The sequence below is a fragment of the Xenia sp. Carnegie-2017 genome, unplaced genomic scaffold (genome assembly GCF_021976095.1).
Source record: "Xenia sp. Carnegie-2017 unplaced genomic scaffold, XeniaSp_v1 HiC_scaffold_22, whole genome shotgun sequence".
NCBI classification, from domain to species: domain Eukaryota; kingdom Metazoa; phylum Cnidaria; class Anthozoa; order Malacalcyonacea; family Xeniidae; genus Xenia; species Xenia sp. Carnegie-2017.
The window spans coordinates 3,518,523-3,535,259 of record NW_025813485.1 but is presented as its reverse complement, the minus strand read 5'-3'; the positions used below and the strand labels follow the sequence as shown (position 1 = coordinate 3,535,259).

At 33.6% G+C, this 16,737-nt stretch overlaps 3 protein-coding genes and 1 long non-coding RNA gene across 4 annotated transcripts in view; all 4 read left to right on the top strand.

Moving 5' to 3' along the window:
- LOC124446034 overlaps positions 1–12,049 on the top strand; it is a 36,711-nt gene extending 24,662 nt beyond the window's left edge. Inside the window, exon 6 of the mRNA XM_046996827.1 lies at positions 10,973–12,049. The gene's annotated coding sequence lies outside the window, so the exon portion shown is untranslated. The remainder of the gene's footprint in view (positions 1–10,972) is intronic.
- On the top strand, positions 111–6,172 carry LOC124446038. Its single transcript, XM_046996834.1, has 12 exons — positions 111–440; positions 553–908; positions 1,444–1,553; positions 2,563–2,643; positions 2,714–2,801; positions 3,167–3,346; positions 3,660–3,779; positions 3,862–4,034; positions 4,398–4,868; positions 5,081–5,171; positions 5,573–5,685; positions 5,972–6,172. The coding sequence occupies exons 2-12, from the start codon at positions 855–857 to the stop codon at positions 5,985–5,987; spliced, it is 1,497 nt and encodes a 498-aa protein (XP_046852790.1). The 5' UTR covers positions 111–440; positions 553–854; the 3' UTR covers positions 5,988–6,172.
- Positions 7,335–11,583, top strand: LOC124446040. The gene is made up of 3 exons (XM_046996835.1): positions 7,335–7,520; positions 9,325–10,368; positions 10,705–11,583. Exons 2-3 carry the CDS (start codon positions 9,327–9,329, stop codon positions 10,950–10,952), a joined length of 1,290 nt encoding a protein of 429 aa, XP_046852791.1. The 5' UTR covers positions 7,335–7,520; positions 9,325–9,326; the 3' UTR covers positions 10,953–11,583.
- Positions 12,050–14,629: 2,580 nt separating the features above from the next.
- On the top strand, positions 14,630–15,865 carry LOC124446049. The gene is made up of 3 exons (XR_006948328.1): positions 14,630–14,730; positions 15,161–15,317; positions 15,686–15,865. It is a non-coding gene; the product is annotated as an uncharacterized LOC124446049 (long non-coding RNA).
- Positions 15,866–16,737: the final 872 nt, after the last annotated feature.

Here is a 16,737-nt window from a genome sequence, read left to right as displayed (position 1 = left end):
ATCTCTAATATTTGGTTTTTCTATAGTGCATAACGTATACAGATCCACGAACTAATCGTCCTCAGCGAAGAAAAAAACGCGGCAAAAGAAATCCTGTATCAATTGAAGTTTAGGTTGATGGCTGTATTTTAAGATGTTCGTTATTTTAAATCACATTTATATTTATTTGAAATCTTGAGCGGTTGAACCTTGCACATAAAATTCATGTGATCGGTTGACTGCTAACTTTAGTAATAATTATTTCCGGGTTTAGTCGGTAATGCGATGCGATTCTGCGTATGAATACTAATGTAAATTACGATATGTAACAAACAACCTGGATTGTCTCGATGAGTTTTACAAATTGAAAGCTCTTATATGTCAAATTGTAGCTATCATAGAAATATGTTAATTGTTAGAGTTCTATATGTTGCATTCTCGAGCTGGGAGTTTGGTATGAGGTAGGCATAGCAACCATCTTTGATTCCTCTTCATGCACATGCCATCAAATGTGCTCGAGTCTTGATGTAAAGAAACATTTCTAGAATATAATATGGTTATGTTTTATTGTAGATGATAACCGTCAATTTCCCAAGGAATGGTAATTGACTACCGCGGTATTTGCTCATATCTGTGCTATCATATTTGTTGTCAAGATTAATGAACTTCGACTTAAGTTAGATTAGTTAATAATTATATTATGACTTATGAGATATGAATTCGAATTATCACATATATAAACAAGTATTCATCTAGGTTTTAACTGCAGTTGAGTTTGTTGTTTATTTCGTCAATTCTTGATCTTGTCTGCATGGCCATATTAAAACCTTGCTCTCAGTATTCAAATGAACAGTCAACAGTTATAAAGGAAAACAATGTCCACGTCCAAATCAATTGAAAGGGATCTCAAAACTCTCCGCGCATCAAAGGTATTTTTATTATTATGTAGATTTACGTTAGCTGTAACATCTTGTTTCATAAAATTTTACCTAGCATTAAATAATCAGTGGGTACGTCTGTGTTTTTTTTTATCAACATAATATTCTATCGTAGTCTATGGAACGGATGGCTATTCTATTTACATTTAATTACAATATAGGACATATCTAGGCATGTGATCTCTTTAGAATATGACTGAGTTTCACCAATGTTGCAACAGAGTTGACGAAATGTTCTTCCATCTATCCACCCCACTTCCCTGCGTATAGTAAAAACTGCTAAAGTTGATTTTTATGGGGGGATTAAGATATATAATAACGTTTATACACTTAATATTTTGTTCTTGTATTTACATATTCTTTTAAATGCAAAAAATTCAATGACTGTAACGAAGAATGTTAAGATTTTTTATATCTTCATACTCATACATACTAATATTTTCCATTTTAGTTAACATTTCATCATATCTGCTTGGTCTTACTTCTATTCCAAATTATCTATGTGATAATTTTTTCTAATTCTAAGCTTATGTCGACTTTTCCGAAGTATAACATGATGATTATTCAATTGGAGAAGTTTTATAACGAAGAAGCAAAAATAATTGAAAAGAATGAGAGAAAGGACCTTGATTTAAGGTGATTAAATATGATGCTATAGTGTTTGGGTTTCGTAAATTCTTGTTATCTTAAAGTGCGTATGAAACAAAAATTTTGCAAGTTAAATTATGTTTGCAATTATCAGAACTTTTGAAATGACAATGTACTTTCTAAAACAGTAAATGCATATCTCTTTATATTCTCGTGATATTGACGTTTTTGTTATTTCTAATTTATCCAACTTGTGACGTTCATATTGCACAATGAGTTCACACAATGTTTCAAACACTCTTCAGTTTCCTGGCAACTTTAGGTTGATACCATTAGGCTACATTTTTTATCATTAACAACGTCCCAATGAAGTGAACTCTCTTCTTGTGAACTAAAGTTGAGATAATTATACCTAGCAATTCTAGTTCTCATTATGCTATGAGACGTCACAAGTTCGATAGGACAAAGCAAGAATCTCAATATCCGAAGAATTATGTGATATGCATTAACTAGTTTAAAATTTCCATTGTCATTTTAAAATATCTCTTCAATAAAAGTATTATTCAGATAGCAAAATTTTCGTTTCTTAAATGAAAAAATTTAGGAAGTCTAATAATGCATTATATACGAAACGAACATACACACCTGGACTATAAGGCCATTGTTTTACGGCAAATAACTAGCTAATTTTAAAGGACCATAAAACTGTCGTTTTGTGTGATTTTGAAGTTACTGTTCTGGCTTCTGGCAACGTTTTGGAAAGATTCAGATAACGTTTGACAAGTTTTATTACGGCGTCTTTGGAAGGTTTGAAGGGTTTTGGTCGTTTTAGAAAGCTCTTGGAAAACGTTTGAAAAAGATACATCACTCAGTTATGGGAAGACTTCCGACATTTTTGTTTTTTGTTTTGGGAAGGGGTCTCTAACAACGTCTTGGAAAGGTTTATCAATCCGTATTTGGATGCTTTTGGAAGAAGTCGCAAAACGTTTTTGTTCTAACATTTTCTTATCGCGATACTGTTTTGTCTTCATATTTTAGTTTATACTTTACCCTTCAGGCCTTTTCTTTATGATGAGGATGACACGTACGAAAGACCATTTTATGACATTCTTCTCAAACTCCTGTATGACATCGTCAGGTAAGTTAGTCCTAAATATCAATGTGTTATCAACGTAACTGATGATTGGTGAATTTATTTGTCTCTCTAGTTTCCAAAGCTATAAAAAACAGCAAGAAGATGTGAACAAAGTGTACGAGTGGTTTTTAACACATAGAAGATTGATCAGCCAGGATATTGTATGTTCTTTTGTTAAAGGAGATTTTTGTTAAAAGGGAGAAGGTGCATTGAAAAATTTTCGGTCGTTCTGCTGTTACGGGTTGCGTTTTATCAAAAAATTATGATTGTTGCGTAATACATAGCAAATTGGATTAGTATTGATAGAGAATACTTGCCAGTGACAAATATTGAAATAATAGAAAGCGACTGAGCATAAGTTCTTTAAAGTACATATCACAAAAACTTCACGAGTTCTAGACTTAAGCATGCAAATATTGATGATTATTTAATACAAATTTTGAATTTCCTATCATGTAAACCTCACGGATTTTTTGTATTAGAAAACTATTAGTTTATCAACAACAATTACGCGTTTTCTTCATAGAATAACTGCGATACATCATCCAGCGACATTGAGGTTACGAGAGAGAATATTTCAACCCCCAAACTTCTGCTAAGACCTGCTACCGCTGATAGTAGTTGCAATCGTGTATCTAGACATGTGACTTGTTCACGTGACTTAAGATCGTCAATGACGCATTATGAAGAGATTAAAAACCGAAACGTGAGTTACACCACTTATGAATGTTTTATGCAGTGCGGTGTTTGAAATTAAATGAAGATATGATCTTCGCACTTTGCTTGACAATTTAAGCAATCGTCTCAGGACCTGAAAAAATCAGGTGACTCAACGGGATTCGAACCCATGACCTCTGCGGTGCCGGTGCAGTGCATTCATACGACATTCCTTTCACGAGAAAACATGAGCCCAACAATATTGATCTGCTCACCACTGTGTGACTCAGTTGGTCGGAGCACTGCACCGGCACCGCAGAGGTCATTTTATTTGAAGCGAACATTTCGCACTTATTTTTTAGAGAAAGAAATACAGTCCTTTGGATAGTGTATCAATAGCGTTGAAAGTTATTCCATTGAACCAACATAAAAACAAATTAAATAATAAAACTCATTCAAAACTTGAACGAAATACTTCTTATGTAAGTATATAGATTTCAATGAACCATTTAATATCTTTTTATGCAGTTAAGACAACTGCATGTGTATATTTCTTATACATAGTTTCCCACTCGCCCACAAAGAAAGTGTTCTTTGCCAGCAGATTTTATTTTGAAACCATGTAAACAGACGTCTTCACCACCTGCTTCATCAAAAACTTCCAACTTCTCCATTTCTCCAAAAATATCACCTGTACAAGGAAAATCGACGTCACAATCTCCACTGGTTCCACGAAGGTAACTTGCGTGCTGTCATAAATTAATGGAGAAAATTTCCTTGAATACGAATAATTTTATACAAAAAATTAATTTCAAAGCAATTGAAAAACTGTGCAATTTGAGTTCATTTTGTAATCACTGTATCGTGAAACATAAAGCCTCGCTCGGTTAAAATATAAAGTATCACATCCTCAAATAATTCAGATGCATAGAATACAGAAAAAAATTGTTCCTGCACACATCACGAGAGTAAAAAAGAGACATGTGAAATAATTACACAGATATAAATCAATCATTGGAAAGTCTGATTTTTGACTCAACTGTAGAGGATAATATTAAAGATGATTCATTTTTTGTTTGTTGTATTATTATGTTTTACAGGATTGCCTTTAATATTCAAAGTTCTGCGCTCAGCAACAAATTATTTCAATGCGAGTCTGACAATCCTCTGCAAGTAAAAAATATTGAACGTTCCTCAACGAGCTTTAAAGCGAACACAAACAATGGAGAGGAAGATGCGAATACAACTAAAGAAGTCGAGGGGATTTTCAAAACAAGTATGGTCGATAAGGAAGCTAAATTGCTTGAGAATCAGATGAAACATCTCCAAAATAGAAAAAGAAACAAAGAACTGGAACTTATGGAGCATTTTAAAAGTGACACCGAAAATCTTCTGCTCGACGAAATTACTCTCCAGTCGCTACTGCTACGAGATTATGAACAGTTCATCAAAAATGAAAGGGAAAGGAATGCAAAGGAATTTGACTCGTTATCAAGTACCCCTTCGACTTTACCGAAAGTTGAATTGTATGATGTTGGTAAACAGCGACCAGTATCTGCTGTCGAACTCCGGTATGTGAAAGATGTATTAACCTTAAAAATTATGTCGAATCACTGTGATTTAAAGGCACGTATCTGAAGTGTAAAAAGGACAGATAGCATTTACCAAAGAAGGATAGCCAAAGGAATTAAATTATCCGATAATGTCATTGGTGTCACACATTTCCGTATTGCAAAATGATTCTGTCGTTCCATTGATCTTATAGATAATGTTTTATTTTTAGAAATATCCAGGATAATAATGTGTGTTTAGAATCAATTATTGATTTAGTACATCCAGTTAGTGAGCAAATGAAATACACGAGAGAAATGAAGGTATTTATCTTCCATATGGCAATAAATTTGCATTCCAACATCTGAGATTACACCTCGTGCATGTTGCAACTTGCTAGATTGCTTAACGTGAGGGTGCATAACAGCATGTTAAGGGTTGCATAACGTGCATGTTTTATAGTTACATAACGTGCTTGTTTTAAGGTTACATAACGTGCATGTTGCAAGATTGTATAACAGCATCTTGTAAGGTTACCTAACATGCATGTTGCAAGATTGTATAACAGCATCTTGTAAGGTTACCTAACATGCATGTTGTAAGATTGCATGGCATGAACGTTAAAGATCGCATAACGGGTATGTTGAGGGATGCAGAGCATGCATGTTGTAAACTTGCGTAACTCTATATACACATGTTCATCACCTTTTTTTCCTTTCTTAAGTCAAATGGTATGAGTATTTGGGATATGGAGTCAACAATGTCCGATACAATACATTCATGTCAAAGAAATCATTCTGCTGCATCTCGCTTGTCGTTTTTTGATGGTTTGGACAGGTATGAGAATATTTTATGAATCTGACTTCCTTAGTTTTTAAAAGTGATATTTTACTTCATGAAATTCTATTTTGATTTTGAAAATAAGTTGCGATAAGAGACAAATCGACTTTTTTGTCCAAACACACGTGCTTCCAGGAAGTCATCATTATTGAACAAGAAAATTTTTCGAAAGTGCGAAAATGCTCAATTCAAGTGGCCCATGCCCTTTTAACGTCGCATAAACTTGACCCCATCTAAGCCATCATATGAACCACACAAATCGCATTACATTATACATTTCTAGGAGGTCCTGGCCCTGAGAAAAAGAGTTTTATTGCCTTCAAAGAAACTGTAAAAGAACGTTGAGAAAAATATGAAACACGTGTTTAGAAATCGCAATTGAATTAATAACGTAAATTGAAATTGTATGGTTGTTTGATTGTCTAAGTTAGCTTACATTTACAATGACCTCAAATTTCATCTCATTAAAAATGGTATGATTATAGTCATTTATAGTTAATGAGAGCCAGTCAGAGATTCTGTGTTATTATTTGACAGTGATCCATTATTCAAAAACGGCTTAGATTGCTCATAGGTTTGAGCGCAGGCAGAGCAAGCTGTGGATCAAAGAGACAACAGGATTAGTGGGATTGCATGTTTTCGGTTATTGGAAAAAGATCGTGTCTGCTGGTGGACCTTTCTTATCGCACACACAATACGCTCGGCTCCCGGTAATAGACGGGAAAATGTTTTCTAGATAGATTTAATGCACTTACCACTAATGTCCGTTAACTTCTATAAGCTATACACTTCTGTTCCTTCGAAATAGACCGTTGTATGTAAATATAATGCATACTGATTTCAGTGGCGTCACCACAAAAATATCATTGAGGAAATTCTCAAAGTGAGGAATATTGCGAATCCAATATTTTAGGAAACGGTGAGTTTCACTTTTGAAAGCACATTAAAAGCTACAAAGTACCTACTTTATATGAACGGGTTTTCCGGTTGAATCAATAAGGTAATAGCTAATAATTCCCAATTCCCAAAAAGAAAATCATTAGCTTAGTGTTATATTTTCAAAAATTCAGTCTAATAGCTATGATAATTTATGATTTCTAATACCGTATTGTACATCATTGCAGTTCCAACGAGTCTTAAACCCCGATCATGTAGGTAGACACTGTTGGACAAATTAGATACACGAATTTTATATTCAAAGTTACACAGCTTTTTTGTTTATTGTGATAATGTGGATGTTTTGATTCCACAAGATATTCCCTCTCCCAAGAAGTTTGAAGATTGAAAAGTTGCGCTGATTTTCAACGTTAGTCGGGCAAAAAGTACAAGTGAAAGAAATTATGACGTGTAATTTAAAGTCAAGAAGTCTGGTGAATGGGAAAAATATTTGCTGTCTCCTTCCTCTTCCTTCCCCCCCGAGAAATTATAGATCCCTGGCCGTACGCGTACCTTATTTAGCCCATAAGACATACCGGCAGGAAATTTGTTACCTTAAAAATTTGTGTCTGGGAAAACACCAGAAATGCCTTTCCTATATTTGAAATAGCTGTCTCCTAATATCTCATGTAATTCTCATGTTCCCAGTAATGAATACTGTCTATAACAGAATCCAGATTGTCACATCAACTTTAGCTCGAAACATGCGTGTCGACACCACTCCCTAAGTAAGTCACGTGATGAGTAAATATTTGTTATTTACTTTCATATTCTTAGAATAATTGTTATTACTTTCATATTCTTAGAGTCTTTGTTACGAAAACTTAGATTGAGTTTGCCACGCTGTCAGCCTCATATCGCGACGTTTCCTAGTCTATATTTGCCATAAAATTCAGGTAACATTCTTCAATGTGCATTTTGTAATACCTTAACGTAAATGAGTTCATTATTTCATATTTATTTCGAGCATGTTGAATTACTGGAAATACTTTAGTCAACTGTATATTATAAACCCTAACAACATCTTTTCCAAATTCTTAGTCGTTTACTCATTTTGCTTTTTGTACGGAAAAATATTGTCGAGGCTTAGAGAGTTTCGGTAAAACTATACCGATTGTAATGTTTACGAATAAGATTCCAGTTGACGTGTATTACGAAGATACGAACAACGGCTTCAGAACAGCAATATTTGAGGAGAAGCGTAGTCACCGTTCTCTTTAATGAACAGAATTTATATTATTGTTGATCAACGACCATACGACCGATATTGATCTATATTTAAAAATAAAATAAAGGGTGAGTGTTTGAGATAGATTGGTAGAACAAGTAAGATTCGCTTTCCAGCAGAACAACAGCGTTGCCATATATGGTTCTCTGAACACAGTATTCTACCAGTGAAATTTTTTAATCATTAACCAAAAGTAAAACGCTTGCATTCCAAATCGCTGGGTATTCTGTTGGCAAACTCGTAGATTCTAAATATTTTATATGGTTCTTGTGACCCTTCACACGATCGCTATGTAGTAAGAGCAAAACGAAAGGAGAAAATAATTGCTGATGAAATTGAAAATATCAGATGATAAAGTCCCAGCGCTCGAACGTATATGTTAAGTTAAGGTTGGCCTCATATGTTAGAGAGGGACAACGTTGGTGTAAATTTCTTAAAAAACGACGATGAGGTGAAACTATTTACTTGAATAAATCATGAATAGAAATATAAACAAAGAACTAAGAAGACGCCATATTGAAATGTAGCTATAAAGTTGTGTCCCGGATGAAACCTTCTGGATGTTCTATAAGATTGCAGTTGACTTCCCATTTCCCAACGAGAAAGTTGTAAATTGTTGAATATTTCGGACAAATGAAATTTGAAGAGTTGTGTGAGCTGAATTATTCAACATTATAACATAGGAAAGATGTTTAAAATAATAGCTACAGGGTGAAAAAAAACTGTGAAAGATTTGCCAAGGTCTTAAATTATGTAGAAAATGACCTGAGCAATCTATACTGATGTGCACACAGTATTTTTTGAAACCAACACAAAAGTTGCTTAGAAAATGATTTTTGTTGACCTCCTCGCCTTCAGGCACTTATTTAAAATCAATTTAAAACACCAAAGAATATGAAGATACATCAATTAAAAAGTCGAAATTCAGTTGTTTCTGATTTCACAAACTTGAGGTTGATACTCCTAGTTTATCTTTATGCCTTTACTAAAATAGCATCGATGATGAACGATTTGGCGACAATAAAAAGTCACTGAAGACCATTACAACTGTGTTAGCTATAATTAAAATATGTTTTCAAAAAAATTTGGAATGTCTAATGTTAGGTGGTTCTCTCTAAGATGACTTCTATATGAAAAACAAACTGCGCCTAAATATGAAGGTTATGACCCATAATTGCATTGTAATTTCTCTCAATAGTCATAGATTGCAAAAAATCAAAAACTCATGATAGATCTTATTATAAGTACTACTCCTTTGTTTGAAAAGAACATCACACAATCGAATTTGCTGTGCGAAACAAAATCCTGTTGAACGCCATGTTTATTTTAAATTTATTAATCCAATATGCACCTTCGGTCACTGAGTAAATCCAATAATAGTTATTAGTGATATACCTTATCAGAATTACAACACCTTTGCTTGGATAGAACCCTACACAATCTAATTGAAATTTTTTTACATTTTGATAAAGAAATGAGCTCTGTAGCTACTTCCCAGTTAAAGCCCATGCCATCATCTGTTGATGAATTTATAGCAGAATATGAAACGATTAAGAAGCTTGATGAAAACTCAGAACCAACTCCCAGAGCATTACTATATAGTTTCATTTTGTCAAGTTCCGCTATCCAACGCCATTCACAATTTGCCATGATTTTGCTTGTTGGAACTAGTGGATGTGGTAAATCATCAACAATAAATCATTTACTGGATTCCGGACATGGAACTCCTGTTGCAAAGACAAGTAATAAAAAATCAGCCACAAAAAAGACATCTGAATACATTCTTACTTTCGACGAACCGAATTATGAAGTTTGTGATTTAGTTATGAGTATTATTGATACCCCTGGCTTCAATGATAGCGGTGGCGTTAAACAAGATGCATGTAATTTTGTATCTATTCAACAATATTTTAAAACGCATCCGAGATTTCATGCGGAAACAAAGATTTTTCCAAATCTTGTGTTCTTTGTTGCAAAAGCTGATGACACGAGAATGATAGGGACTGATTCCCAAATTTTGAAATCTTTGAGAGGCATAAAGTTGTTGGATGTCGTTGACATCAGTCATCCAAATCTCGTTGTGATCTTAACATTTGTTTGTTCTGTTGGCTTCAAGAATCCAGAAAGATGGCAAGTAAGGATGCAGGAAAAGAAAAAGCTTGTGTCCGATTTGGTTTTTCAAATTCTAGGAATCAGGGCGCCTGTTGTACTGGTAGAAAATGATCCCTTAGAAGACTTCGAACTTGAAAAGGATGGAGATTTCACAATTCTTCCCAACGGTGAACGACAGCCTCTAAACTTATACAATGCTTGCCTAAGCCTACTGGACAAAAGCAGAGATGGAAATGAAAATAGAGATAAATTTGGGCACATGGTGTTGAATGCTGCATTCAAACAAAAGAAAAACGATCGACCGACAAATGGTTATGAAGTTAAAGCCAAAGATTCAAACAAGGAGCCATTATCACAAGAGGAATTGAAGTTAACCAATGAATTAAGTCAAGCTTCCAGAGGAGGTAGGGTTCCCAAATAAATTTTTTGAAACTATGCACTTTAATGGATTATTAACACAACAAAAGGTATGCTTATTTTAAAAAGTTTTCATGAAGTAAGAAAAGCACTTCTTAGCGTAGAAAATAATTTTTTCTCGTCGATAAATGCAATTGAATAAAAACAATTGTTGCTCATTTGAAAATTTATTCAGCATTTTTGCTGTTTATTTCATAGCATGATTAGCCATTTGAGTAGCGTATTAGCAACGATACAACCATCATAAATATGAATAGTGCTGCAAAGAGTTATCTTAGGAATTTAGAGTTATAAAAGTGATTATCATCAATCTCTCTTCTAAGGTGATACCAACCCACATGTCATACCTGATATGGATTATCTTATCGAGAATGACATCCAAACTACACACCTAAATCTTCACAATGACAATGAAGAAAACTCCAACACAAGAGTTGGTTCTACTATAGATCCTGATACTAGTGATTGGTTTTCAATGTTTGGTGGCTACACAGAGAAGATTGGAGCAGGTGTGCTGACTGTTATTGGTGTTGTTGGTGCTGTTTGTGTTATATTTTTGGGACGACGATAAGATTGATGATAAAAGTTAACATTAAATGCAAAAATGTATGTTAACAGCATTATTATACTTGTTCAAAAATTTGAAAAGCGAGTTAGTGCATAATTAAAGCATTAAAATATCTCGCTGAGGAAATTTTACAAACTACTGCCAACGTAGGCAGCCACGTTTTACAAAAATTCAACAAATTTTTTCAACATAACAATTTACATTTTTTGAATCTAACAAATGAAAAGTGAGAAGACTCATTTAACAGCCAAGATTAATATACTGCCTCACTGGCCTCTCAGAAAATTGTTTTTGTTCAACATATTAACTAAGTGAATTCAAACGCTTATGTCATACTAAAACGTGAATGCAAATATTTCATCAAAGAACACCAATCGCTCCTTAATATTTTTATCATAATTCTTCAGCAATTTGAATAGACTTTTCTAGAAATCATAATCAGTTGACAAGATAATTCCTGTCTAACGCAGTCCACGCTGTTTCAAATAGTTTACACTCGCAAAAAACTTACTTTTCTTCTTCATGTGTTAAACTTTTATGCACGAAGTATTTTATGCTGAAAAACTGTGGTTGCATGTAAATATATTTTCTGAAACTCAATTTTTTACTTCGAATAAAAGTTGTATATATAGCATATGGTATTGGAATTTAGTTACAGCTTGTTCAGCATGGTTGTCATGCACTCCATCTTCAAAGCTTTTGAATTTTGATGAAATAGGAGTCTTTAAAGAGGCAATAGTGAGACAAGTGCATGTGTTTGCTCACAATGTTCTCATATACACGTGTAAAGACTATTTTATCCTTTTACTTGCTTGCACCTTTGAGAAATACAAAAAAAAAGATGAACAAACGCTTCTCTCAGACTGTGTATATGAAAATAACTTCCAAAAACTGAAGTTTACCATCATTTCATATGCCTTCCCAATTATTTGTTCAGTAAAGCGAGTGTCTACTAAATATAGCATTTATGAAAATAGGATGTAAAAATAGCATCTATTTATACTTGCAAGAAAATCTTCTAACTTATATTATGTTTGAAAATGTCTATGATGCATTGATCATTAATACTTCAACATTAATTATACTCTGAAACATTGGTAGCTACGTATTTATTTTCATTTGGGTACACACGCTCAGGTAGCGTGCAACAGTTAAGTTCTTATGACTTAAGAGTACAGATAAAATTCAAACTTTCTGACAACTATTTGCTTTAGCATCCACATTGAAATAAGCCATTTCTCTAGTTTTCTTTACCAATACTAGGTGTCAATAGACAAACAGGTTAAAAGCTTGAAAAGGCAGGAAGTCGAATGAAATACTCTGATTAGCAAGAAGAAGCAGAAAGTTTACCGAGAGTGGGAGTAATTGGAGTAAAAACAAAAATAAAAGTGCAAATTTTCGTATTTGCGGAGTGCACAATTCATTACCATTCCGCCCATTGCTCATGTTATTATTTTTAAAAAGCAGAATTGCTTCATTAATATGCCAAGAAGTTTTATACAATAGTAACTCTGGAGTATAATTTGAATTTCTTTGCCATTTTGGAATTTTTGCCACGTATTAAAATGTAGTCTCCAATGACACAGTCACATTTCTTGTCTGCATTCGCCATGTATACTTCAGGTAATTTGCTAATCATGATATGTTTATTTTACATCATGCGAAAACATTAAGCATCATTTTTTTTATATTTAGTTACTTTTTATGGTTCAAGATGAGCTGTAATGTTTAAGAAAGTACGCAACAGTAAAGGTACATACAGACGACTTTAGTCTGAAACTTCTTATAATTTTCAGGATAAAAACATCAATCGTACAGTTCGGAGGTATGCTTATGAAAGCCCTGTGTTTTAATAAATATTTTTTATCTGTGGTTAATACAGATACAGAATTTCACACAGAGTTGCGAAAAGCCAAATTTTTCTTTACATGCTTCGTATTAATTTTATTGTAGAACTAATGATAAAATATTTATTGCTGTTTTGCAAAGGGCATACGATTGCTGGTTGCTATTTATAATTTGTTGAATTGCGTGCAAGAATTTTGATGTTTGCTTGCATTTTAAAGTAAGACGTTCAAAGACTTCCTTTTCTTACTGTACGTCGTTGCAATAATTTTCTAATAGTTTAGTACTTAAATAAATTTTTCTCGAGCAATTAAATGAGGAAATATGAATGTCAATATGATGAAAATTACTTTAGTTAAATAAAAGGAAATCAAGGATCTAATCGACAATAGGTAAATCCTGTAGAAATGTTACACTTTTAATAACAAGAATTTTGAATAGAATTTACTTTTAGTGATAAAAAGATTTTATTACGCAGACAATGGACGATTTGTGTAAATCGTATATTTGAAAGTTATTTGAACAAAGAACATCGACCTTTACACGTCTACATGGAGCTGTTAGGATGATCCCAATGTAAGTTGATCTCAGGAGCCGAAGGTGCCAGAAACTTTTGGTAAAATCAGGGGTGTCAGGTGTGCTTGGATTATCATTTCTCATTTTGACTACTACATGTTTGTACTTCTGGCACTAATAGCCGTTAACGTATTCTCCATTTTTAACCAAACAGAACTATGACTTATATTCCTTTGTTTATCTCAAATTTAATAGTAAAATGTTTAGTCGTCGCTCGATATATACAAAGTGTGAGTATACTTTCTTGCTAAAATTTACAAAGAGTAACTTTTGAGAATTTATTTATATATGTTACATTGTTGCCATTTATGTGAAAAAATCCAACTCATTATTGGCTAACTTAGATTCTTACACGTTTTTCTGACTGCTTACCATGTGAAAATTATAATCATTAGTATTTTCACCTTTCAACATAGGACATTTCAAGGAAGATTTTTCTGTAACGCTTTTGTAAGAAAAAATGGGCAGTGTAGCATCCCAGTTAAAGCCGATACCATCATCTGCTGATGGCTTCAAAGCAGAATATGAGACTTTCAAAAAGCTTGATAAAAACTCAAAACCAACGCCATACACAATTTGCTATGATTTTGCTTATTGGAAGTACTGGATGTGGTAAATCATCAACAATAAATCATTTACTGGGTATTGGAGATGGAATAAGTAATAAGAAATCATCCTCAAGAAAAACATCAGAGTATATTTTTACATTTGACGAACCCAAGTATGAAGTACGTGATTTAGCTATGAGTGTTGTCAGTTCCCCGGGCTTCAACAATAGCCGTAGCATCGAGCAAAATGCCTGTAAATTTGTATCGATTAAAGAATATTTTGAAACACATCCAAAATTGAAAGCAAAAAAGATTTATCCAAACATGGTGTTCTTAGTTGGAAAAGTGGGCGATGATATAAATCTTTCAAAATCCTTGAGAGGCATCAAGGTAATGGATGTTGTTAACATCGGCCATCAAAATCTCGTTGTGATCTTAACACATGTTTGTTTATCTGGCTACCAAAATTCGAAAAAATGGGTGAAAAAATTTGTAAAAAGAGAAACCATGTGTCAGACCTGGTTTTTCAAGCTTTGGGAATTAAGGCGCCAATTGTATTGATGAAAAATGATCCTGATGGATATAAACTTGAAAAGGATGGAGATTTCACAATTCTTCCCAACGGTAAAAGACAACCTCTAAACTTATACGATGCTTGTCTTAGCCTACTAGAAAAAAGCGAAGATTGAAAGGAAAATAGAGATAAATTTGGACACATGGTGTTGAATGCTGCGTTTAAACAAAAAGAAAATGTCGATGTGCAGAGAAAGCTAATCAAAACCAATTTACATATTTTGCCATTCAGCACAATGGTATGATGATGCTATACTATTTTATACATCCGTTATCTTTTTTTGTAGTCCCTTCGCGAATTTGAAACAAATAAGAAATCCGAGCATGGTCTAACGTAGGCTAAAGATAACGTTGTACACGACTGTGCATCGTTATAACAACCAGTGGGCTTGAGCGTAACCAGCTCGCAGGTTTTAGTACTGCGATGTAAAGATGAGGATATTGCCATTATTTTATCGGCAAAAAATATTAATTTCAACACTCACTAAAATAGTTTCTCGTTTCAACGGTGTTATTTTCATCGACTGTAAGATTTTTCATAAAATGTGGTAATCAGTCGTAAAGATAAAACATTTTTTGATGTTTTTAAAAATTACCGTTTGATACAAATACATCGATAAAAATTTTACTCATTTTTTTGATTTGTTAAATTGTGTTTTTTATTTATAGGAGATTGTATGAGTGGAGATCAAACATCGCTGAACAATTATAAAAGTGTAGAAAAGTCGAAAGCATGCATTTCTCATGATCTATCACCTTGTGAAGATATTAGTTGGAGAAGTATGTGTGGGAAAAAATGGTTCTAACTTTGTGTACGAGATAACTGGTATGTCTTGCTTACATTTAATATTAGTGATAGTAAGTACATGTATTATTCACAGCAAATTCGCAGTCTTTTCTATTCCATAATCACTTTGTTCATTATGAATCTGTCCTCCTTAGTTTTTAAAACTGATATATTACTTCATGAAATTCTATTTTGATTTTGAAAATAAGTCGCGATAAGAGACAAATCGACTTTTTTGTCCAAACACACGTGCTTCCAGGAAGTCGCCATTATTGAACAAGAAAATTTTTCGAAAGTGCGAAAATGCTCAATTCAAGTGGCCCATGCCCTTTTAACGTCGCATAAACTTGACCCCATCTAGGCCTGCATATGAACCATACAAATTGCATTACATTATACATTTCTAGGAGGTCCTGGCCCTGAGAAAAAGAGTTTTATTGCCTTCAAAGAAACTGTAAAAGAACGTTGAGAAAAATATGAAACACGTGTTTAGAAATCGCATTTGAATTAATAACGTAAATTGTATGGTTGTTTGATTCTCTAAGTTACCTTTCATTTACAATGACCTCAAATTTCATCTCATAAAATATGGTATGATTATAGTCATTTATAGTTAATGAGAGCCAGTCAGAGATTCTGTGTTATTATTTGACAGTGATCCATTAGTCAAAAGCGGCTTAGATTGTTCATAGTTTTGGGCGTAGGCAGAGCAAGCTGTGGATCAGAGAGACAACAGGATTAGTGGGATTACAGGTTTACGGTTATTGGAAAAAGATCGTGTCTGTTGGTGGACCTTTCTTATCGCACACACACGCCGCTCGGCTCCCGGTAATAGACGGAAAGATGTTTTCTAGATAGATTTAATGCACTTACCACTAATGTCCGTTAACTTCTATAAGCTATACACTCCTATTCCTTCGAAATAGACCGTTGTATGTAAATATAATGCATACTGATTTCAGTGGCGTCACCACAAAAATATCATTAGGAGATTCTCAAAGTGAGGAATATTGCGAATCCAATATTTTAGGAAACGGTGAGTTTCACTTTTGAAAGCACATTAAAAGCTGCAAAATACCTACTTTATATGAACGGGTTTTCCGGTTGAATGAATAAGGTAATAGCTAATAATTCCCAATTCCCAAAAAGAAAATCATTAGCTTAGTGTTATTTTTTTGAAAATTCAGTCTAATAGCTATGATATTTTAGGATTTCTAATACCGTATTGTACATCATTGCAGTTCCAACGAGTCTTAAGCCCCGATCATATAGGGAGACACTGTTGGACAAATTAGATACACGAATTTTATTTTCAAAGTTACACAGCTTTTTTGTTTATTGTGATATTGTGGATGCTTTGATTCCACAAGATATTCCCTCTCCCAAGAAGTTTGAAGATTGAAAAGTTGGGTTGATTTTCAACGTTAGTCGGGCAAAAAGTACAAGTGAAAGAATTATT